We start from the raw sequence: 23748 nt of genomic DNA, 5'->3' as shown, positions 1-23748 counted from the left end.
AAATAGTTTTTTTTTTTTTGATTTGCCTATTTTTGTGTCCCACTGCTGGGCAAAGGCCTTAGGATAGTGAGACAAGAAGAGAGGATTTGCCTTAAGCAGTGGGACACAAAATAGAGTTTAGGTACTGTTATATATTTATTGCCTTATACTTATCAATGTCAGGCACAGAGCTTAGGAAAGTGAGACTAAGAAGTAAGGAATTAAGTTAAGCTTTAGGGGGCGTTCAAGTAATACGTAACGGAGATTTTATAACTAAAATGTCAAATTGAAATTGTGCAAGAATATGAGTTCATGTAGTCAAGAGGCCAAATTTTATTATGCCACGTAGCTGCTTTGCGACCGCGCACATGCAAAACGAGTGAGTCTGTGCGACATGCAAATTTTGTCGACATTATGCACAGCATAGTAGCGAGGTGTTTTGTTTCAAACCTCGTTTGCGCCACGGAAAGCAACAGAAGTGAAACAAAACTATACACGACCTATGATTAAGTCTGCACATTAATATGCATATAAATAATAAATACTACTCAGAAGAAAATCATTGGAAAAATAAGAAAAATAAAATGTTTATTATTACCATTTCATAACCCTAGCTACCTATATTAAATAATGCATGGTGTACATATTTATTTTCATACTTACATGGTACACATATTTACTATCATATTTATTAACATTCATACTAGTTATCAGAATCTATAGAACTCAAAGGCTGCAGTTTTCTTTTGAGTAGTATTAATAACCAACATGTTAGTGCGATAGTTCCTAAAAATAAAATTACTAGAACCAAAAGGTGGTTTTCTTGGAATAAAAAAAAAAAATTATGAGCAATATTTTTAATGCGCGATTTTGAGTAAATTTTGTTATCTCCGTAGTGTACCTGTAGCTTCACAGACGCATATGGCGATTTAATATCATAACAAAGAGTGTTTATGCGAATCATGAGTGGAATACAAAAAGTTGGAGCATTTAAGATTCCCCAGTACTTATATATGTACTCTGTGCCAGTACGCTCGCATCCCCATACAAAATTAGTTTCGTTTTTATTTACAAGCAGTACTACAGATCAAAACGCAATTTTGCAACTATAATGGGAGCAGCCATTACGATGATGCTTATAATTTTATTATGATCATAGGTTTGGTTAAAATAAAATTTAACGGAAAAAAACAACGAATTTCCATTTCTCATACAAAACTTAAAATTAATGTGATTTTGTTACATTGAATATGAACGAAAACAGTCGCAAAGTTTTATTTTGTTTCAGTATGTTGTTTTTAAATTAGAACGAAACTACTTTTGTATGAAAATGCGATCAGCGGCAAGCGTATTGGCGACAGGTACAGTGCATAATGTATTTCCATCGAGAAAAGTCAGATCGCAATATTGTATTAAATGAGTGGCATTTTTATATCCATTAAGGAGCGGCTACATCGCTGCTTAAAAAACAGTGACGGTGTACGGAATCGCAGTGACGCATCGTATGCGCACCGTTTTTATAGCATGCTCTCCACACCGCTGCTTGTTGTTGTTGTTGTTGTTTCTTTAAAAAAATATGGCTCTGTCCATCGGAGGACAATTTTGCCAGTGTCTAGTAGTTTTTGCCGTTGTACGGTAAAAAAATTCTAGAAAACAAAATATGAGACGTAATGGTGGATGAATGATGACAGCGCGACCCACACCGCTGCTTAAAATATGGAATCGCAGTGACATGCCGTAAACGTCAGGACTTTACCGAACAAAACTCGTGACGTTTACGGCACGTCACTGCGATTCCCACCGTTTGCGTATTTTAAGCAACGGTGTGAAAAGCATGCAAAAAAACGGTGCGCGCGGTGCGCATACGATGCGTAACTGCGATTCCGTACAGTCACCGTTTTTTAAGGAGCGGTATGGCCGCTCCTTTATATGGAACTTTATTATTTAGTTTCAAATGTCATAACGGCTATACAATAATTATGAACTTTTCCGATACCTGCATTCTGCATTACATCGGCAGTAAAAATAATTCATTCCGACGCGCATGGGTAGTTTTCTTGTCACAATAGAACTTTTTGCAATAAGTCCTTTTTTATGATGAATTACCAGTTAACATGGTCCAACTTTTTGAATTCCACATATTATTCACAGATGATGCTCAAAAAATAAGTGGTTGTTGGTATTTTGTAATTCTTTCAAGTCCTTGCCGTTGTAAAACGACAATGTTTGTTCTTTGGAAGCTTACATTTGAGCCGATTATGACCTTATATAATGAATAAACTCATATTAAATTTTATAGACAAAATGAATGATGTTATTTACGGATCTATAACTTTATTCATATATAATGCAGATTATATTAGATTGGGTTCACTGATCAATTAAGTTCTTTGCAATGGAGTCCAATGATATTTTGAGCATCACTTCTAAATTATTCTATAAGAACAGAACAAAATAAATATTTATCGAAAATACAAACTAAGACATGGATGCACAGAAAAACCAGAAAAGCAGACCAGCGCTGGGAATCGAACCCAGGTCCTCAGCATTCCATGCTGTGTGCTATAACCCCTACACCACCGCTGGACAGAAGTCTAGACACAAATTTCTCCTATGCACACATATCTCTGGTTGCTTTTTTAAATATTTAATAAATATTTATATTTTGAAAATAATTTCATTAAAAACAAACTTAATTTTTTTGCATTTCAACAAAAAACTACAGTTTTGTTTAGTATGCAAAACAAAGTAAATTTTTGTAGAATTATTTTCATACTAATACATTTAGTATAAATTTATGGAAAAAAATCCTCAATTTATAATCTAAAAATTAATAAAATTATAATACGGAATTTTTATGAACATTTAAAACATGACAATAACAGAAAAATATATTTATAAAAATATTTTATATCAGTGGCGTGGAGTGAGTCAATTGTAGGCACTACACATCACTGGCTTTCGGGACCGTGCCGGAGGAACGCTTCGAGCGTGGGCCCGTTCCTGCCCAGCGGGTCTCTCGGGAACATGATCATGTCCTGCACCCACGTGAACGGCAGCAGCCGGCACTCGATGACGCGCCGCCAGCGAGGATTCTCCTGGAGGAGGTCCCTATAGTTGTCACCGGATACTATGACGCCGTCGAACTCGGCTGCGCACTGGACTATGTATCTGAAACAGAATTATTCACAGTCGATTATGAACCGTCGTGTTTAGCCGTGGGGTGCCGTTCCGGCGTTAAAATGTTGTCCCCCCGGTTCTCTGCCTTTTCCCAACTCACGATTCCCAACTGTTTCATTGACCCAACCCACGATTTTATAGGAAACCATACTTTTTTCGGAACTTTCATAAAACAAACCTAACCTATCCTACTGTGTTTATAAAAGCATAAGAAAATACATTGAGAAATATTTATGATTTTTGCAGGTGGTAGAGTTGGCAATGCCCGGATTTGCTAACAATCTTGCTCGTAAAAGGCGTGAACTCTGTCTGCCCTGTTGTGCGTCGGCGTGTAGATAACAACCGAAAATTACTGCACTTGAGTTATCATTATCTCAGATCAAGAGGGCTTGGGCCATAGTTTCCACGCGGGCCCAGTGCGGATTGGGAACTTCGCACGCACCATTGAATCGCTACGCAGGTTTGTGCAGGTTTCCTAACGATGTTTTCCTTCACCGCAAAGCTCGTGGTAAATTTCAAATGTAATAATTCCGCACATGAATTTCGAAAAACTCAGAGGTGTGAGCCGGGGTTCGAACCCACGACCCTCTGCTTGAGAGGCGATAGGTGAAACCACTAGGCCACCACGGCTTCATCGGTTCTTCTTCGGTTACATACTTGTTACATTACTGGATTTAGACAAAAAACTGGCTGAGCGTGTAGGACACGTCCAAGATGGGGTTCCGTTTCCGTAGTCTTCCACATTCGAAATGTTAAAAGACTTACCTGTCGTCATAAGAGGTGATCATTTTGCCCTGAATCTCCCGCGAAGGTGTGTAGACGACCAGCCCGCGCCTCTCCAGGTCATCCAACAGACGAGGTTCCGTGCTTTTTCCGAATTTACACCTGCAAACATTCACATGCCAACATTTCAGACAGAGCATTTCTAGGTAGGTATAAGCAGTGCCACCAGAGGCCGTATTGTCTAACGATTCTGACACTCGCGATCACAATCAAATGACAGTTTTCGCATACAAAAACTCAAGTGTCAGGAACGTTTCGCAACTGGCATGGTTTAGGTCACGCACAGAGGAACATGCTACGAATAAATATTATTTGTTCGTATCCTCCTGAGTCCTGACATTTTTTAACAAACTTAGACCTAGATGTGGTTGACCTGCTTTGTTATTTTGGATATTATTTCAAAACTCTTAGAACTCTTTATTCAATGAACAATTTGTACTTTATAAAAGTACATTCGGCCGTTATTCTTAGTGTTAATTAGTCCTTTTAGTACGCGAGGACTTTGGAGGATATAATGACAGTGGGATTTTGGCATTCACCCATTCATTTCATTCACTCTCCTTTTATGCAATCAGTTCTTCATGTAGCTGTGTGTTCATTCACTTCAACTCTCGTGGCAATGCCAAGTTGAGAATAGAAAAAAGTGTGTGAATTGACAATTTGTACAATTTTTTTATTATATAGCAAAAAATTTGATCAACCTATACAAAATATAAACCCAATATGTCTATCTTAATTTGTTTGCCGCCATCATCATTATCAGCGTCAATTCAAAACTAAGAATTCATACTACTAGAATGTCAAGAATTATGTTATTTATCATTTCATTTTACTAAGTTTACTTTATGATTTATATTTTTGGACTCAATGCAGCATACAATTTTGCTGGGCGAATGGAGCTAGATAACCATCGTCGGAATACTTTCATGTGGCTCGTCTTAAATATGGGAACAGATTAGCGCTTTCGTGTGCTCCTTTCTACTTACGGGCTGGATGGCTGGGGACTACATACCCGTGAGATCCGTCAAAATTTATTTAAATTACTTTAGCAATTTAGCATTTCAAATTTATATAACAGTTTTAGATTGATTTAGGAAATAACTATAATTACCACACCGCTGCGCTATCTGCTATGCGCTATTAGGCTGCGTCTTCAGTCTCAACCAAAGATGTGCGAGGATGAGTACAACAAGGAGTGTTTTTCATGAACCAATAGAAACACTTCATTTACCTATCCATCCTCGCACAGCACATCTCTGGTAGAACATAGAACAGCTGAGCAAATCGAGGCAAGGTAAATGAATTGCTTCTATTGGTTCATGAAAACACATTCCTCGCAACGCATCCCTGCACATCTCTGGTGGAAACGGAGCGTCACGCTAACAAACGAGTAATAATTCGGCCGCGATCACGATTAGACTCATCACTTTCGACCACTACAATTGTGGGTGATGCGTCGAGGATATAAATCAATGATGTGGCAGTAGTTACATATGACTGATTACAGGAAATGTCACCAAAGAAAGTATAAAAAAATAGCCTTACCTGAATCGTGGTACAAATGCTTTGACGGTGTGACCGCGCTGCACGAAGTAATTTATACAAATATGTAACCCTCTCACTGAGAAAACTCTGCCTTTACCATGCCTGAAAATAAACAGAATTTGGTGAATATAGTAATTTGAAGTCCTCGAACCCACAATCCTCTGCTTGAGAGGATATAGTCAAACCACTAGACCAGCACTGCTTTAATAAGCTTCTTTAGTTCTATCTCCATCCATCCCAGCCTATATACGTCCCACTGCTGGGCACAGGCCTCCTCTCAGAACAAGAGGGCTTGGGCCATAGTTCCCACGTGGGCCCAGTGCAGATTGGGAACTTCACACGCACCATTGAATCGCTACGCAGGTTTGTGCAGATTTCCTCACGATGTTTTCCTTCACCGCAAAGCTCAAACCATAATACCCGTTCCTACGCCGTACGCTTCCAACAGACTCCTGTGACCTTTACCAGGTCATCAGTTGCTGATATAATTTTTCAATTAGTGGAGCTTCCTCACTTCCCCGCTTGCATTCATTTCTCAACCCCACTTCTCCGATTTTCTTTGCATCGCTTCCTAGTTTTGCAATTCTTTAAGCCACACGAAAATAATTAATAATTAATTGTTGAGATGTAGAACTTACTCCATCGCAACATTGCTCCCATCTATGACTATCATCCGTAGTCCTGATTTCTTTGCATTGCGTGTGGGGTTATATATGTTACTGCCAATGCTGTTTCTTGATGAACATTGGCCAAGTATCACCTCTTTTATGTAGGTGTCTTCCTCTGTCTCAACGGCACGGGATTGCTGGAATAATGCAGGATTAAACAAGTTGATTTACGGGTTTAAAGTGATGAAATGTTTCAAAGTTTCTTTGAAATTGGTTTTTTATTTGAACAAGGTCTTTTGTAAAAGGTCACTTATGGTATAATGTATATCAATTCTTTGAATAAGGCAAGTAAAAAAGGTTTCAAGCATGTAGCTATATATTTTTTAATTGTTCCAAACATTAAAAATATAAATAAAAATTTTAGCTCAAAGCAGTCATCTAAAGGATCCGATAACACTAAATACTAATGGCTATATGGTGTTAGATATTTTTGAGTGCTTTGTCCTGATGTTATTGCTATAATACTATAATACCAAATTATGATAGCAATCAACTAGTACTTTACGAGACAACATGTTCCAAATAATATAATGAAGTTTCGGCTACCACATATACGTTTTTATAGAACAGTGACCGCTGTTTTGTTCTCTGCCTACCCCAAAGGAAAATAGGCCGAGTTAAGTGCGAAACACTGAGCCGAGTGGAGATGTTATTTGACAATAACTTTGATTGGACAGATGCAGGTTGTAAACAAATATACAATTTAACTTTTCAAACATTATTTTATTGAGGCCCTGTACCATTATTTAAACAACTTTTTTTACAGTTGGTCGCTTGATTGATTGAGTTTGGCTACTTACCTTCACATTTAGATTGTCTTTAAGCTTTTTCGGTACATTACACCCGCTGAATATTTTCTGCGTTATAAGTTCTAATAGCTTGCCCTTAGACGAGGCGTCTAAGCTGGCAATACCGTTAGCAAACTTAAGTATTTTCCGTTCTTCACTTCGCGTATTAGTGGGCCTATTTAGTACAGTGACATCAGAGTCACCGCTCATAGATGTGTTGGTGGACACTAATATGCAATCTTGACTCTCTGAGACATTATTTAGATCTATAAAAGGGAAAAAAAACTAGGCATAATAAAATAAATGTTTTTTTTTTTACTAACTACAGTACTTCTATCAACTATTGGCAATTGGTGTTACAATTTAATTATCTGATGCAATTGCATGTGACAATTTTTATGGTGGTTACAACTGTTTCCAGTTGGTTATGCTCTGATTGGTTTTTAATTATGCAATAAACAAGGTAAACCGGCGAGTGGTCTCACTCAGTACTAGAACAAGATATTTCCCCACAACATTTTTACTAACAAACCACTTAAATAATTATTTTAAATAAATTAATGATGAAGAAATCCTTACCTATTACAGTGTTTTCAGCTGTTTTGTTTATACTTTCTGTGGTTAAATCTATAGTGAGGTACGAATCTCTATTTATTTCTTTGGTAAGATTCTCAACATCTCTGTTAAAATTTTGGACCACACTGTTATTATTTTGTACTCTTGAAATCTTTGAAATATTTAACTCCGATATGTTGTTAGTTTTGTTGATTAGAGGGGTCGAGCTGTGAATAGGCGTTGAACATTTCTGAGGAGTTCCTGTATCCTCATCATTGATAACAATCACGGAGTTATTATTCTTACGTAATTTCCCATGGGGTTGTGGTTGGTCCTTAATTGGCGACAATTTTCGCTTCTTGGGTGTTTTGCATTCATCCAAATTAATCGTGTCTAATGAACTACTGCTTTCATTCCTTAATTTTGCGAATAAATTTCTTATACTCTTATTCTTTCGAGCCCATTTCTTTTTTCTCAAGTTATCGCCTTTCCTTCGCGTCATTGGGGCGTTCATTTGGCGACTCAACGAGTCAGATCGGGAACTTGAACAAGAATTAGTCTGAAATACACGGTAAAATGTTAAACACTTAACAATAACACCACTTGCCACACTTAAGTTTTAAATGATGCCAGATGTTGTGAAACCCTTGGTGCCGAGAATGAAATCTATTCAAAAGTTTTAGTGAGGTCAAAATAATAACAATGAAGCACCCTTTTTTTTTGCATGCGCTGCCTTGCAGTTTTTAAAATGTATGATAAAAACCTTGTTAGTAATAGTAGTAAAATAAAGCATGTTATGAGAAAGAATATGTGATGTTTGCAGCCTTATTGTCTCGATGAAGCACACACCATGGCATAATCATATTTTTACTTTTACCTACACGCGTTGAACGTAAACACCAAGAAAACTTTTAACTAACACGTTTTCGCGACGTCGATGGCTTCCCCATGACAATGTTTATAATTTTTTGGTTTCTTTCACTTGTATTTTCTATTAATAAAAATCTTATTCACTGTTTCACTTTTTTTCCAAACTATGTTTTTGTTTCATCAACTTGACTTCGTCGATCGTCGTACAAAAGTTCAAGATGGCGGACGGATGGATTCGAATTCTTTTTTTTTAAGGTTATGCGTTACAACTCACGCAATGATAACGATTTAATTTTGAATCGCAAATTATATTTGACCACTCACCACACAAATAACAATTTTGTAACTGCACAATACTTTGATTACAGTTAATTTATATTAAAGCTTATAAAAGAGGGGGATGAGTGCTTTAGATTTTCTTCTGAGGTTTTCTTGAATACAACCCGAACTGATATTGCCAAGGATAAAGAAGTATTTTCGAAGAGTACTCTCTTTACTTTCATCTTGTCGTCAGTCGTAATCGTAACCTACGTAGAATGGAATTTTTCATGTCCGGGGGCTACTACCAAATTCAAAAATCATATCGAAGTTCATATCGTATTATCTCTCTTACTCTCGTATTAAATAACATAAGCGTCAGCGAGACGCCAAGATATGAAGTTTGAATTTTGCGCTTTGTAGTAGGGCCGAAAATAAGGGGAAATACCTAGGAAGTACACGACACGTCTTCGACATAAATAATGTGCATGACTAAACTTGGACCCACGGTGTTTTCACTCCCTTATAATTCAACGAAAGAGTGCTCAAGGAGAAATATGGGCTAGCCTTACTAAGAGCTTTACCCGCTGGATGCCACTGTGATCAGTTTCCTTGACTGACAACTCTATTTCTGTTAATGTATTCGCGTCAGTATGGCGGGCTGTAAGTCACACCTACGCTACCGCCTACATCTTTTTTTATCGACTATCGGAAAATACAAGCATTTTTGTGGAACAAATCGTTCGATACTCGTTATTTATCCGACACGTTCGATTAACGCCCACGCGATTGGGCCGCCGGTACCAGCGCTAGCGCTATGACCATCATTTTCTTTTTTGTCATTCCTTAATTAGACCCCCGAAGAACCGCCATAGTGGTACAAATGATCTAATATTTTGTTTGTGTCACCATCTCCGAGTCTACGTCCCGCTGACGCTAATATTATTTCATTCGAGAGCGAGAGGGACGGTACGATACGAAGTTCGATTTTAGAATTTCGTAGTAGGCTACTACTTGAACTTGGAGCCCTGCAAGGCTATCCGAAACTCGAAACTCGAAGTTCGTGTCGTGTGGTCCCTCTCGCTCTCGTATTAAATAGTATAAGTATCAAAGGGACCGCACGACACGAACTTCGAGTTACGAGTTTCGGAGTAGCCCTGCTGGTAGTAGCCCTACTGGCGGAGCTACTACGAAACTCGCAAATCGAAGTTCGTATCGCACCGTTCCTTTCACTCGCGCATTAAATGACTTAAGCGTCAGCGGGACGGCAACATACGAAGTTCGAGTTTTGCACTTCGTGGTTTAGGGCGGCCCTAAGACTTGCTGGGCTACTCCGCAACTCGAAACTCGAAGTTCGTGTCGTGCGGTCCCTCTGACACTTACACTGTTTGATACGAGAGGGAGAGGGACCGCACGACACGAACTTCGAGTTTCGAGTTTCGGAGTAGCCCTGCTGGACACAAAGATGACGATCAAGGGTTGCCACATCAAAAATAAAATACTTACTTACATACTTGCTCGATATTGATTACGAACTATAATCGGTTAATATTTTCAGCAACAATAGCACAATATTTAGATTTTCTTTCTTTCTTGTCTTTCTTAGAGTTTAGTAATAGGTACCTACACTATACCTATCTATTCCTTCGTATATTTATGATAAAAAAAAATCGGTGTTAAAAAAAACAGGAGTCTATTAACAGGTCGCTCCGAGAGTTTGGCTGAATCTATAACTACGGGCCTCACAATGTTGAAAAATATTCAGCCGTTTAGGTTACAAAGAGGTGCAAAGAAATAGACATAAGTACCTACTCGTACAGTCAAGTGCAAAAATAAGTATCTATTCGAACAACTCAAAAATATGTTGCTACGGCCTTATTGAGTCGGAATAAGAGTATGTGGTACTTATTTTTGAAACTTTGAATAAGTGCATATTTTTACACTTAACACATAAATGAAAGGAAGGATACTTTCGTTTATGTACGAGTAGGTAGGTAAGGTACAGTCATCTGCATTAATATCTGCCACAGCGGAGCGTGCAAAAATATCTGACACGTCCTTCCGGCCCTAGAAATCGAGTCGTATCAGATATTTATGCACGCGTGTTGTGTCAGATCATTGGTGCTGGTGCTGGTGACTGCTTACGCACATGACCCGTATTAACTCACAATGCCTGTATTACATGATGAGTTCTATGTAGAGGTTAGATTAAAATTATTATTCAATACAGTTTTATTTTCAGTTAGTACCGCATTGAATGTCAGGGATGTCTATTTCTTTGGATTGGTCCTCTCTGTACCTAACCTGAACGGCTGAGGAAAACGCTAGTTCTCTTAAGATTGTTTTTTTGGAATCTTTTTGTATTTTTTATTTCAATTCCAAATTTTTTGTTACTTTTACGGTCATCCCGTAAAACCTTTATCGAAAAAGCGCTGCTTCCCAGCGCTTGTCTTATTTTTCTGGTTTTTCTGTGCATCTATATTTCAGTTTGTATTTTCGCTAGTTCTCTGTTAGTTCCCTACACGAAGCAATGAAACACGACTGTTTTTATGGGTACTTATCAGTTTATTTTATACACAAATGCGGAAAACTAGATCACTACTATGGAAATTGCATTAGGCATATAACTAAGTGAGCAATAAATTATTCATTAATCCTTATAATTAGTGAAAAGGAAACTTAGCATGCTATATCACTTTGAGGTTCAACTTAAAATAAGTACCTAATTAAGAACTGGAAAATTATAATCACTCTGTAAGTGAGGGTTGATGATCAAGCTGTTTACTTCGGTTGGGAGGAAAATAAACAGAGACATTGAAAATAAAATAAATGTAGGTACACTAACAAATTTTTATCATTTATGTATTAAGTAATTTGTAAAAATTACAAACTTTTATTAATTTAATTATATAAAACAAGATTATACCTAAAGAAATGAATAGAATAAAAAATATTTTAAAGCTATTATTCGTGGTTATTGGTCTGATTGTGTTAGTCTTGGTATCCGTTCATTTCGCAACTAACGTTTGGCAACCTGATTCATTTCGCAACTTTTCATTTCGCAAACTCTAAAAGTGTAAATATTTCAGGATTTATTTCAGGGCCATCACGTAGAACCCTTTAGGTTAGGTTAGGTTAGTTTTATAAAAATTCTGAAATATTTACAGTTTCAGAAATAGGTATTAAACAGTTGCAATTAGTGAAACTGTTACTTATATTACAATTGAGCATAAATGCTATAAATAAGTCAAAATATGCAGCCTACATCCAGCATTAGGCCCAGGTCGACCTACGACTAAATTGCCGCGGTTTTTAACCGCGTGACTTTGTGAATCAAGTAAACTAATGCAAGCGGCCGCACTGGCGGTTTAAAAATCGCGGCGGTTTAGCCGTGTAGTGCGTCCTCGGCCTTAGTACTTTGAGCAGAGAAGGTTAGTTTCTTACTTTAAAACTTTAGTACAATATAAAATATAATACACGTCGGTATGTAAGTAGGTAGGTGTAGTAAGACTAAAATTTATAGTATTTTAAAAGCTTCATTTAGGTACTTGCAAAGTGTTATTAGTGCAAATAGCAATTTAAAACATGTATGATGTACCTAATTTGCTAATTTCAATCATTAAAGTTCTCCTACTTGCTAATACAATTATTTATACTATAATTATTTACTAGTCTGTAATTCATTTACCTACATTTAAAATGTCGAACAAATGAGCCTCATAGTTGGAAATATTTACAAATTAGAAACACGTTCATGTCATTAGTACCCCGAGTACTCCGAATAGACTGTAAACAAATAATAATTAAAAAGTCACTAGTGCTGCTAAAAACTGGTCGATTTATTCAGTTTCAAAAATATCTTTTATGACTGTAACTTCTGACTGCGTTGACGAAGCTTGATTTTTCCAAAGCTTAGACGGATTGCTGACTTGAATATTGACATTAAATTTCCGCTTCATACCTGTGATCCTGAAAAACAGGGGGGCTACTACGAATTTCGAAGTTCGTATCGTATCGTCCCTCTCACTCACGTATTATATAATTATGTAATATAAGCGTTAGCCGGACGGCAAGATATGAAGTTCGAATTTTGCACTTCGTAGTATTAGGGCCAGCAGGTCTACTACGAAATTCGAAAATCGATGTACTGTCCCGCCGACGCTTATATTATTTAATACGAGAGTGAGAGGGACGGCACGATACGAACTTCGATTTTCGAATTTCGGAGCAGGCCCTCAGGGCCAACAGAGTTATAACAACAAAATGATTCTAATGAGGGTTCCGTTTTTTCCTATTGTATTTATTTTATTTTATTTATAGTCGAAGTGATGCGTTAAGTAATAATAAGTTGAAGAAATATATTTACAAATAATAGATAATTGTCTAAGTATTAATTTATAATAATACTTTAACTTATTTTAAACTCTACTCACTACTCCCTCCTCTGCTTACTAAATAGTAGATATAACAGCTTAATCTACTCAAAGACATTAATACTTAATCACATTTCTATATAATGTAATACGTAGAGAAACTGTTCCATGTCTAAATAATTGCAATGAACTAAAAGAATTTCCTTGCTCACCCGCGACCTTACGATAGCTAAGTTTATGCAAAATATGCGTGTTCATGCAGTTCCTCCACCTCCACACTGTAAGAACACACACAAATCACACAAACCCATCTATCACCACCACCACACTACACTGACGCGTTTCGAACTCAACCAGAGCTCATCTTCAGAGTGACACAACCGTACACCATGCTAAATGCATGAACACGCATATTTTGCATAAGCTTAGCTATCGTAAGGTCGCGGGTGAGCAAGGAATTTCTTTTAGTTCATTGATATGGACATCAGCAAAGTAACGCCTGATTCAATAAATTATTTAAATAATTGCAGTAAATTCAAGCTGGTTTGAATATCACGTTGCTGTGGTAGGATTTACTGAAGTCCACAAGGGCGATGTCAACTTCGTTACGCCTGCTTCCCAGTGCTTATCTCTCTAACAAATATCCTGATGGCCTTCCATCACTTGCAGGTATACACCTCAACAGTCTTGACGCAAGTATTGCAGTCGACGCGGCAGCACCAGTGGAACTTGCAGCCGCAGCGCTCTTTGACGGTCATCTTCTTTGTGTTGTAGCCGCGGCCACAGCACATGAGGGAACAGCCGTCCATGCCGGCTGAAGTGCGGTTGCATTCACGGCCCGTGGTGCCCAGGGAACCCTGGGAAAGGAAACGATCTTTTACCTATGAAATACAATGGTTACATCAGCCGGAAGACGTCCTTTGCTTTGCGACTCTCTACAAACAAGCAAATGACGATATATTGCGCCACGTCGGCTCGCGTTCGCAACTTTGTTGGGTCTCCTATATATAAATGCTATCGGCCGCATTTTCGTTGTACGCTGCGTCACACTCACATCACAGACTTTTCTATAAATGTTGTCGTATTTTTCACACGTCGATGTTGGTGTGACGTCGTACGGCATTCAAACTGTATGCACCGCGTGTTTTAGTTATTTCGAACCATTGCAGCGTCAAGTCGTGTCTAGCGTCATATATAAAATGGCGAGATTGAAACTGAAATGTCCTCGTCCGTTGCGGACGTATTGACCGCCGACGCTGTACGTTAAGTTCAGGGCCCGGGCCCACTTAGCGTCTTTCGAGCGTCGTCGTCTAGTAAACGCCCGCGCAGCGACGACGCGGCGTCAATAGGGGAGGGGCGCTGACACACCTGACGTCGAAGCGACGCTGTGCGGATGCCGCGTTGACGCTGCGCGGGCGTTAACGAGACGCTGGCGTCCGAAAGACGCCACTGGCGTCGCGGCGCCGCAACTTGAACGTTACGTCGACGCTGCGTGGGCGTTTACTAGACGACGACGAACGAAAGACGCTAAGTGGGCTAAGTGGGACGTTGATCGGAACGTTGACGCTGATATCAGACGTTGCGTATATAAAAGAGATCATAGCCTATGCCTAGGGTGTAGAATCAAGGTCTCACCAGCGATTCATTCCTCACGCAGTAGTTGGGCGAGTCTTCGAGGTACACGAGGTCCTGGGCGGTGGGCAGGCGGTACCGCGGGTCGCTCAGGCGCAGTTTGCCGCGACGGGACACCTTCACCTCCGTCGCACCCTCGTACTTGTCGCGGAGGTAGTCGCCTGGATAATCAATTAATGGCCCTCAGTCTAAGGTCGAGTAAAGTCTAAAGTCGAGTAAAGTCTAAAGACGAGTAAAGTCTACAGCTGATTCGTGGCTTTTCGCGGATTTTTGCCCAAATAATTAATTGGTCAACTGTTTTATATGGACAAACGATTTGTTTTCGAAACTGTAAACTATTCAGGATATATTTCAGGTCTATCCTGTAGAACCCTACAGGTTAGGTAGGTTAGATTAATCACAATCCTGACACACAGTAAAAAAAAATCGTTCATCCTTTGGATGATTTGAGAAAAAAAATCGGGAAAAATTAGAGAATCTTTAAACAATGAACTGCATAAAACAGAAGATAACGCTCGAACACCTAAACGGCACGTAACGAACATGAAAGGTATTTTAGATTTACGTCAATATAGCCACCGCATCCGCTCGCCCGCCCGGCGCCCACTTTACAACATCTGCGTGCCTCGTAGTACGAAACTGAGTACGCGCGGTGATAACCGGCGCCCCTGATATAGATTTCGATTATTAAGCGACATTTGCTATTCCGAGATATTATCATGTTCGTTGATAGTCAATAATTACAGATTGTACCTAAGACGATGTTTAGGAGTAAAATCCTAAGATCTCGATTTTATATTGTCTATCGCGCGAATTTTGATCAATCTTTCGACAAAAGATTATTACATTACATTAGGTCAAGAAAATATTCGACCATCCGATTAAATTAATATAAACTATACTAGCGGCACACAATTTGGCGCACTCTACATACAAAATTACCTACCTATTTTTGCATACTTGAGAGCCAGATTTTTTGCCCCTCAATAGGTACCTATATCCTACGAGGTATATCTTATGTCGACGCTTGTTAATGGTATATGTTTTGTACAGTCTCATCCCAGCCTATATACGTCCCACTGCTGGGCACAGGCCTCCTCTCAGAACAAGAGGGCTTGGGCCATAGTTCCCATGCGGGCCCAGTGCGGATTGGGAACTTCGCACGCACCATTGAATCGCTTCGCAGGTTTGTGCAGGTTTCCTCACGATGTTTGCCTTCACCGCAAAGCTCGTGGTGGTTTGTACAGTCTAGTCTAGGTCAAATATATATGCATATTTGGGTACTTTACTACGTTAACGCTATCACTTCGTGTTTGAACTTTTGTATATTAGTTGTCAGAAGGCATAGAGTGAAAAACTGATAAAGTACAAAGTTTTAAAAATATCATAAATTATAGATCCTACTAGACTAGAGCATGCGTTCGGCGTTCTATCTATATCATACCAAACAAACGATGCTCTTCTATTTTTCCTTTAATTAATAGTCGGATTAAACAACACATTCTGGAGTAATTTATTTCCGAAAACCATCATTAGAGTAGGCAGTGAAATAAAATATAATTACAGGCCTTAAACGATATATCACTTTTGGAGTGTTAATAGAGCTATTTAATGATAATAAATTCTGTTTTAGTCTACCTTTGATCGAAATTACGTGTTCAGTCGATAAATTTAAGCTCGAAAACTTTTGGTGTACAGAGTTGATAATAAAACTATAATGCTACTCACTCTATCATGCTACTTTATTTGAGCCCAAAATTTAGATACATTTTATAAAATTTATACTTTGATAAAAATAATCTGGGATTTGATATTCTGGGAAAAGTTTGTTTTGCTCAAACATTGGTAATCCTGCAATTGCTAGGTACTTCATTCATTTACTTAATAGTTTATCAGTCTGCCATAGGATAGTACCTCTGGAACCGAAATTTATAGACACATTTATTCTCAAATTATGAGACTTACCACTGTAGGTATATTGTAGCCGCTAGAACAACAATTCGGCTAATCCTAACTCGGTGAATTTGGTACGTACCTATGTAAATAACTAGATTCCCGGAATAACACATACCTAAGCTACTTTTTTCCGAAATTCTCGCAGGACTGGCCACAATGAAAGTTTGCATGCATTTTCTTCATAAAAAAGTAAATGAAGACTAATAATTTTTGGGGATTCTCCTGGAAATGGGCAGTGGGCTGGGCAGTGGCCGTAAGTTTATTATTTTTAAGTTAGAAATTCATGGGCCAGTGTACACGCTGCTTAAGTAATTTGTAATGTAATTTGACATCAGTAGGCGTTTGATATACGCGCCCTCCCGAGAGATGGCACTCTTTGTGTTTCGAGCCCGTAATTACACGTCGAGTCAATGAAACATATAATTTTGTTTAATCTATGGCATATCATTGAGCCACAGACCCATTTTTTTTTTCTTTAAAATATTAATGTTCTTGATACTGTAAGTACCTATTATGTATACCTAGTGCCATCAACGAAAGACGCGTGATTTTGTCAAAATTAGACATTAATGACATTGTAATAAGAATTGTAAATCTGTTTAAAAAAAATACCTCGTTGAGTTTCTTGTCGGATTCTTCTCAACAGAGGTTTTTCCGAACCGGTGGTAGATTGCTTGTTATAGCCTAAATTGAATAAAGATATTTTGATTCTGACTGAACCACGACACGCGTCATCGTGAATGACTCTACCTATAGCTACATAGGTACTACTACCTACCTACATTAACTTGTCTAAAGAATAAGAGATTAAAATCGTAAAATGAGAAGTCATTCCAATTTAAATACGCTTTTAACCCAAATTAAGTATTAAGCTGTTTTTATTAAAGTCAATGTCGCAACGGTATTAAACAGTTTGCCGCCATGATACCATAAAGTCAGATGACGATTTTTTTAATTCGTCTATTAGGAAAAGGCAAAGGAATCGTAAAGTAAAATGCTTGATTAAGTCGCGTTCATGCATAACTTAATTTATTTATGGTTCTATAAACAACTTAGGAAGGTTTATTAGACGGCGCGGCATATTTTTAAATAGTTTTCTTGGGACGTATTTTTACAATTCGGAAGAATATTTAGGATCGTTTGTTTAGTGGGTGGTCTGGTTTTACTATAGAAAGTGAGTTTAAATCATAATTGGTTTAGGATCATGGACTGAGCTATTTATTAAATAAGTAAATTTGCTGCGTGTTTGCTGCCTTGTGTAGAGGCACCGACTTCTAACTGATAAAGAATTATATTAATGAGTTTTTGGTATCGATTAGTGTTTTTTATATATATTTTCAATATCACGCTACGATTTAACTTAACAAAAAGATTTTATATGCATAAAATCTTTTCGATCCCGAGGGAATATTGGGACAAAATGAATGAAGTCTTTGTTTTATTCCACGTAGGTATACACACACACAGCGGCCATTTGCTGGGCGAGGCCAGCCTAAGTAAGCTATCAATTCAATGCCGACTTTATCAAATCACCACAATTTAGCTTCTATAGCGAACAAAGGAAACTATTTAGTCGGTAACTGGAAATTCATCTACCAGGGCACCAGAACATGTAAGGTATTAATATCCATCGTGGGCACTCGCCTATGAGGATACAATGGGTTACTCTATCATTTTAATTACGTGCTACGGAACGATAGTTTTTGTGTGAAATAGAACGTAAATGTACCCACTTAAAATGGGGTAGTTGACTTGACACTATAGATAGGATAAAGCAATAATTTCAAGATGAGGCTGTAATAAAAATGGTTTATTTTAGTCCTGGGGAACCGGATTAATTTTCAATTAAATATTTAACCGCAAAATTAGATTTTTACTTAGTTGGTTTTTAACATATACATACAAGGAGTGCAATGTCATGTTAGCATCTCCAATATTCTTTATTTTCCCTTTTTTTAATTAATGACGGTGGAAGCATTCTACACTCCCACTGAACATCCCTGATCCGTGATACATCCCTGTTTAATTATTCATGTATTTTTTTCTTTTATTTTATACATAAGTAGTTTTAAGTATTTTATTTGTAGCAGCTTTAGTTTGCGAACAGTTTTTCGACTGCAATGGAAATTTATTTCAGCAGTTAACAGTTACGTTGCAGTTGGAAAGCAGAATGTAACCGATTTTGACTGTTTTTAACACAAAAGCTAATACGTTGAACTTCTTCCCACGGAATATTGAATTTATCCACGCGGGCGAAGCGGCATCGTAATTGTATAATTTTAAACAATGTATTACAAACACTACCCTAATAAACTACAGAAGATAATGGCGTACATTAACATAATAACATACTATGTAACCCGAGTGTGTTCCTTTTGTCAGTATAAGTAGATTATATAAGGTAAATAATGATATTAGAATTACTAACAATTCCACCTCAGGTTTGCCATAAGACGTATTAAGGTAAGTAAATAGTTGTCATACCTATTTTTTCACTGGGTTAGGTCAAAACGTGACCAAAGTTCAGGAGAAGAGCCCTAAATTGAAATAAAAAATCTGCATGAGCTTCTTTAAAATTGTTTTTGCATCTAATATTGATAACGCGACTATTCAAAATTATCTTACAACAACAATAAAATAAATGCAAAAAAACATACAGTCGAATTGAGAACTCTTCCTGTTTTGAAGTTGGTTAAAAATGAACAATTCCGATTATCACAGCTCAAAATCTTAAGCCGAGTTTAGACTTGCAAGAAAAATCTTAATATGTAATCACATTTGCTTGTAATGGTCAATCGAGCGCCGCAATATAATGCACTTGCACGATTTTTCTTGCAAGTCTAAACTCGGCTTTTGTGTGGGTATAGGTACCCACATTTTTAAAAAATGTGAAAAATAGAAATTTCTCGAAAACGGTGAGACTTTCAATAATATTTTTCTATATCTGGTAGTGGACTTTGCTCATCTATCTCCCCCTTAAGTTTGTCGTACTACTGACGAGAGTCCTGTCTGTATGTATTATTAAAAATTAAAATCAAAATTACATAAAAATAAAAAAAGACGCTGATGTTCTGGAACTGCTCACCTATCTCCCGGAAGGTGGCGAGCTGCTGCCAGCAGGTGATGAGGCTGCAGGATCCGGAGACCCCGTGGCATTTGCACGTCACGCGGGACTTCTTGATCACGGCCTGAAAACAGCACATAGAATATAGGGTGCTAACAAATTAGGTAGAAGCCACCAGAGTTGAGGTCACGCACACAAGAACATGTTATGTAATGACACCGGGATTGTGACATTCACTCATTTATTTCATTCATTCTCCTTTTATGCAATCAGTACTTCAAGTAGCTGTGTGTGTGTGTAATCATTCATTTAAACTCTTGTGGCACTATCTATACTTTAAGACTTAAGGTTTAAGTTATCTTACATCTTTTTTTTTGAATAAGCCAAACTTTTATTATGTAGGTTATCGAAACTAAAATAACCATAAGTCAACTAAATACCTAACTTAAAAACTTATAATACTTACCTACAAAATTAAACCTAAAAAGGCCCCCGTGGCGATCGTTGAGAGATAATAAATAGGATTTTTAAATCCTACTATGTATATTATATCTTTAATATACTACACACTACATATACTATATATACATAGATACATATATATAATAATAATATTATAAATGTGAAAGTTTGTGAAGATATGTACAGCGCCATCTATTGATTGCAAATGAAGTTAACACGTCATTTTTAGAGCCGAGGTAAGGTACGTCACCGTTCTTGGACAGCGCCCTCTATTCTTATTTAAACTTAAAATATTTTCCCACGGGAACGAATTACCGGGATACCAAGTATCTCATGTCTCAATGCAGCTCTTTGTCTATCTCTAGCCAATTTTCATGTAAATCCGTTTAGCTGTTATTGCGTGATTGAGTAACAAACATCCAAACATCTTCACAAACTTTCGCATTTGTAATATTAGTAGGAAAGTAGGATTTAATTATCGAATCTGAGACAGTTTCTTTAAATAAATACGTGTGCAATCAATTATTTAACACGTTTACTTGTAAAGTCGACAAACAATATGCTAATGTACCTACCGTTACGTCAAAAATTAATCCGTATAAGTAGAAAATATCGTAAATACGAGTAATACAATACAATGTAGCGAGATCGATATAATCGGGAGTTATGTCGTTCTCAGGAAGCTACGGTGGCCACGAAAAATGATGCTTATAGAGTTTTTGTTTACCTACAATATAACCTAAGTTTTCTAGTGATAACTCGATAGCTCGAAACCTCTTTGTTAGGGTTCCGTAGCCAAAATGGCAAAAACGCAGAAACAAACAAAACTTTAACAAATTTCATAAAGAAGCCTCTTTAGGCAGGGCCCTGAAGATGCTGGCAGCGTTTCCTCTTTGAATTAACTTAGCGAATGCTTAGTCCGTGGAAGATGCCAGCTCTTCGGTCCCTGTGACGACTATTGGGAGGGTGCGATGTACTAGGTGGGGGTGATGAAATCTATCGCAGCGCTCATGGTGGCCAAAAGTAGAAATAATAATCTATCATTAACAAAGCAATTTGTATAGGCTTTAACTATCTAATTTTATTAATAGATGTTTGTGTTATGATGCGAGCTTGAATTATTGAACACTGTCCCTGTTTTGTTCTTAATTCCTCTACATCTCGGACATGTCCAGCAACAATTTTCCTTATGAAACGGTTTGTGGTTGAAATTTTACATTGAGTGATACTCACAAAACCGGTCTTCAAAATGATACTCATTTTGATCTAAAACGATATTTAATTTATTACTACCGATATAAGAACAATTATATAATTATACTTTTATTCAAAGAAACCAATAAGATAGCTTTATCTTTTGTTTTACAGTAAAAGTACAACTAAACATGAAGTAAACAAACCCTGACATAACGAAAATAAAACACACTTTTTGAATAAATTTTACTTACCTCATTTAATTTTAATGACCAAAAATGAATTCACAACCTTTTGTCCACCCTAATAACGGTATCACAGTAATTTTGTATTAAGTATAAATTTTTATTTATTCCTCTTAATGGCGGCCATAAGGCTTGGGCCAATGTCAGTTAAATTAAAGATATATATATTCTTCTTATGCATGTTGTACGGTGATTGTAGTTTTTGCAACTTGATAGCAAAATTCCAGAAACCACGCGGAGACCACTTGCGCTTTAAAAAATGTCAGACACGAGAGCAATATTGAATTTTGTGATCACTGTTCACTGTTAAGGTTAATCGCCGCATAAAACACTATCAAAATTATACTTCAACTAGCCAAAGAAGCAGAAATACCAAAATTAGATATCGTCTACATCCGCCATGTTCGAATGCTACAAATTGAATCTCTAAGTATAAATTAATACGTTATAGGTTTGATTTTTGTCACAATGTCGCGATGAAATTTCAAAACGTCAGAGCATCAGAGCTATAAAAGTTGCGGACGCTAGGTGGCGCTGATGTCGTGCACAGAGCCAATACTGAGTTTGTTCATCATCATCATGTAACCCTCTTTAGTTTAATCCTCCTTCGTGGCCACCCGCTAAGTACAGTATTAGTGTAGCTAGTAAGCCTCCGAGGTAATCCCAGTAAGTCGGATGACAGTGGTAATACTCATGTCATTGAACGGACGGCTAGACTGAGCTACCTTTTTATTAGTTTTTATATATGTTAGTATTGAACCATCTAAGTTGGTAGTTAGGGCCAGTACACACGGACTGCTTTCCAGCTGCAGCGTAACTGCCAACTGCCGAGTGCCCATATTCAAATTCAAATTCAAATCATTTATTCAGTAAATAAGCCGCAATGGGCACTTTTACATGTCATTTTTTAAACTACCAGCGCTTTCGGAAAGACCATCATTGCCAAGAAGAATGCGCCGCAAGAAACTTGGCAGAAAGTCATTTTTTCATAATAAAAAACTTAAAAACTATAGTATCAAATTACAGAAAAAAAATACAAAAAATAATAATAATAATAATACAGGGATGTATGGGGTCCCTTAGTTACAATACTAAACACTAACTATATCTAAACTATATCTACGTTAAGTGGAAGTGTAGACATAAGTACATTTCAATTGCAGTCATTGCAGTTGTGCCGACTACTTTTCGATACAAAGAATATATTAGTATGTTTATCCGTTGCCTAGTATCCATAGTACAAGCTTTGCTTAGTTTTGGACTAGGTCAATTGGTGTGAAGTGTCCCATGATATTTATTTACTTACTCATATTTATTATTATTTTTGCCTGACACATATTAAGGACATGGTACAGTGCATACTACGTACGATACGGTGTAATATGTAGCCTTACTTATAATAATGTTTTAAACTTTCGCGCTTTTTACTCATAGCTAAAATAAAAAATACCACAAACAGGACTTATCACGCTAAAACACACGAGTAATTTAACCTCAACGTTTCGACTACGGCCACTTGCGGTCGAAACGTCGAAGTAAATATTACTCCTGTGTTTAGCTTGATTAACCCTGTTTGTGGTATTTTCACTATGTAGGTATCCTTACTTACCCGTCGGCCGGCCTCGTTGTTGTGGCGGTTCATGAGCTGCCGTCCCTGTTCGCGGCTGCCGCGCTTCACTTTGCGCTCGCGCTCGCGGATGTCCACAAAGCCCTCCGTGAATCTGGCCACCAATAAATCATAATATACGCGAAGGATAACGCTAAACATCATCATCTGCTGGCTCGTGCTGAGTCACCGACTTCGAGCTAGTACGTACCTACTTACCTAGAAAAATATTTTCAAGGGTTTTGTAGTCGGTTCCATTTTTTGTTATTTGTTTATTTTTTGGAGTCGGTTTTACTTTTTTGTTAATTTTTTTTTATTTTTTTGAAGTCGGTTTTACTTTTTTGTTACAAATTTTCTTTATTTCTCACTTTTTAGTGATTCGTAGCCAAAGAAAATCTCACAACGATTCCATTAAGCCGACTTAGTTACGTTGTTTTATAACAGAGTTCCGTTGCCTACCTTCTGGCTTCAGCATCAGATCAGTTCGAAAGAATCATTAACTTAAAGCTTCTTCTTAGTCGCTTATCTAGGTAAGTATATTAATCATGATAATTTAAATTTAACCCGTGAAATACTTGTTATTGATAGTA

At 37.5% G+C, this 23748-nt stretch overlaps 2 protein-coding genes across 5 annotated transcripts; both read right to left on the bottom strand.

The window, feature by feature from the left end:
- Nucleotides 1-550: 550 nt before the first annotated feature.
- Nucleotides 551-8610, bottom strand: LOC141440280 (probable ribonuclease ZC3H12D). Of its 4 annotated transcripts, none has more exons than XM_074104750.1 (7): nucleotides 8419-8610; nucleotides 7523-8057; nucleotides 6956-7209; nucleotides 6126-6292; nucleotides 5488-5589; nucleotides 3925-4044; nucleotides 551-3150 (listed from the first exon to the last, which is right to left on the bottom strand). In XM_074104750.1, the coding sequence occupies exons 1-7, from the start codon at nucleotides 8446-8448 to the stop codon at nucleotides 2931-2933; spliced, it is 1428 nt and encodes a 475-aa protein (XP_073960851.1). In that variant the 5' UTR covers nucleotides 8449-8610; the 3' UTR covers nucleotides 551-2930. The 4 variants fall into 4 exon arrangements, with proteins under 4 accessions (XP_073960851.1, XP_073960852.1, XP_073960853.1 ...); XM_074104751.1 differs by having other exon boundaries at nucleotides 8376-8609; XM_074104752.1 differs by having other exon boundaries at nucleotides 8380-8609.
- A 4174-nt stretch (nucleotides 8611-12784) lies between these two features.
- Nucleotides 12785-23386, bottom strand: LOC141440279 (protein Wnt-5b-like). The gene is made up of 4 exons (XM_074104749.1): nucleotides 23162-23386; nucleotides 19673-19775; nucleotides 14635-14792; nucleotides 12785-13856 (listed from the first exon to the last, which is right to left on the bottom strand). The coding sequence occupies exons 1-4, from the start codon at nucleotides 23324-23326 to the stop codon at nucleotides 13659-13661; spliced, it is 624 nt and encodes a 207-aa protein (XP_073960850.1). The 5' UTR covers nucleotides 23327-23386; the 3' UTR covers nucleotides 12785-13658.
- Nucleotides 23387-23748: the final 362 nt, after the last annotated feature.

The sequence above is a fragment of the Choristoneura fumiferana genome, chromosome 22, assembly GCF_025370935.1.
Source record: "Choristoneura fumiferana chromosome 22, NRCan_CFum_1, whole genome shotgun sequence".
Classification (NCBI taxonomy): domain Eukaryota; kingdom Metazoa; phylum Arthropoda; class Insecta; order Lepidoptera; family Tortricidae; genus Choristoneura; species Choristoneura fumiferana.
The sequence above is the reverse complement of the archived record's forward strand: the minus strand, read 5'-3'. Positions and strand labels throughout refer to the sequence as shown.

Coding starts and splice junctions, on each gene's coding strand:
- LOC141440280 (XM_074104750.1), bottom strand. CDS start 8,448: ATGGGGAAGCCATCGACGTCGCGAAAACGT. Junction 5,590..6,125: donor GGGAGCAATGTTGCGATGGA/GTAAGTTCTACA, acceptor GTTTATTTTCAG/GCATGGTAAAGGCAGAGTTT. Junction 3,151..3,924: donor ATCACCTCTTATGACGACAG/GTAAGTCTTTTA, acceptor ATTCTGTTTCAG/ATACATAGTCCAGTGCGCAG.
- LOC141440279 (XM_074104749.1), bottom strand. CDS start 23,326: ATGATGATGTTTAGCGTTATCCTTCGCGTATATTATGATTTATTGGTG. Junction 14,793..19,672: donor CGCCACCTTCCGGGAGATAG/GTGAGCAGTTCC, acceptor TTGATTATCCAG/GCGACTACCTCCGCGACAAG. Junction 13,857..14,634: donor GCGTGAGGAATGAATCGCTG/GTGAGACCTTGA, acceptor TTCCTTTCCCAG/GGTTCCCTGGGCACCACGGG.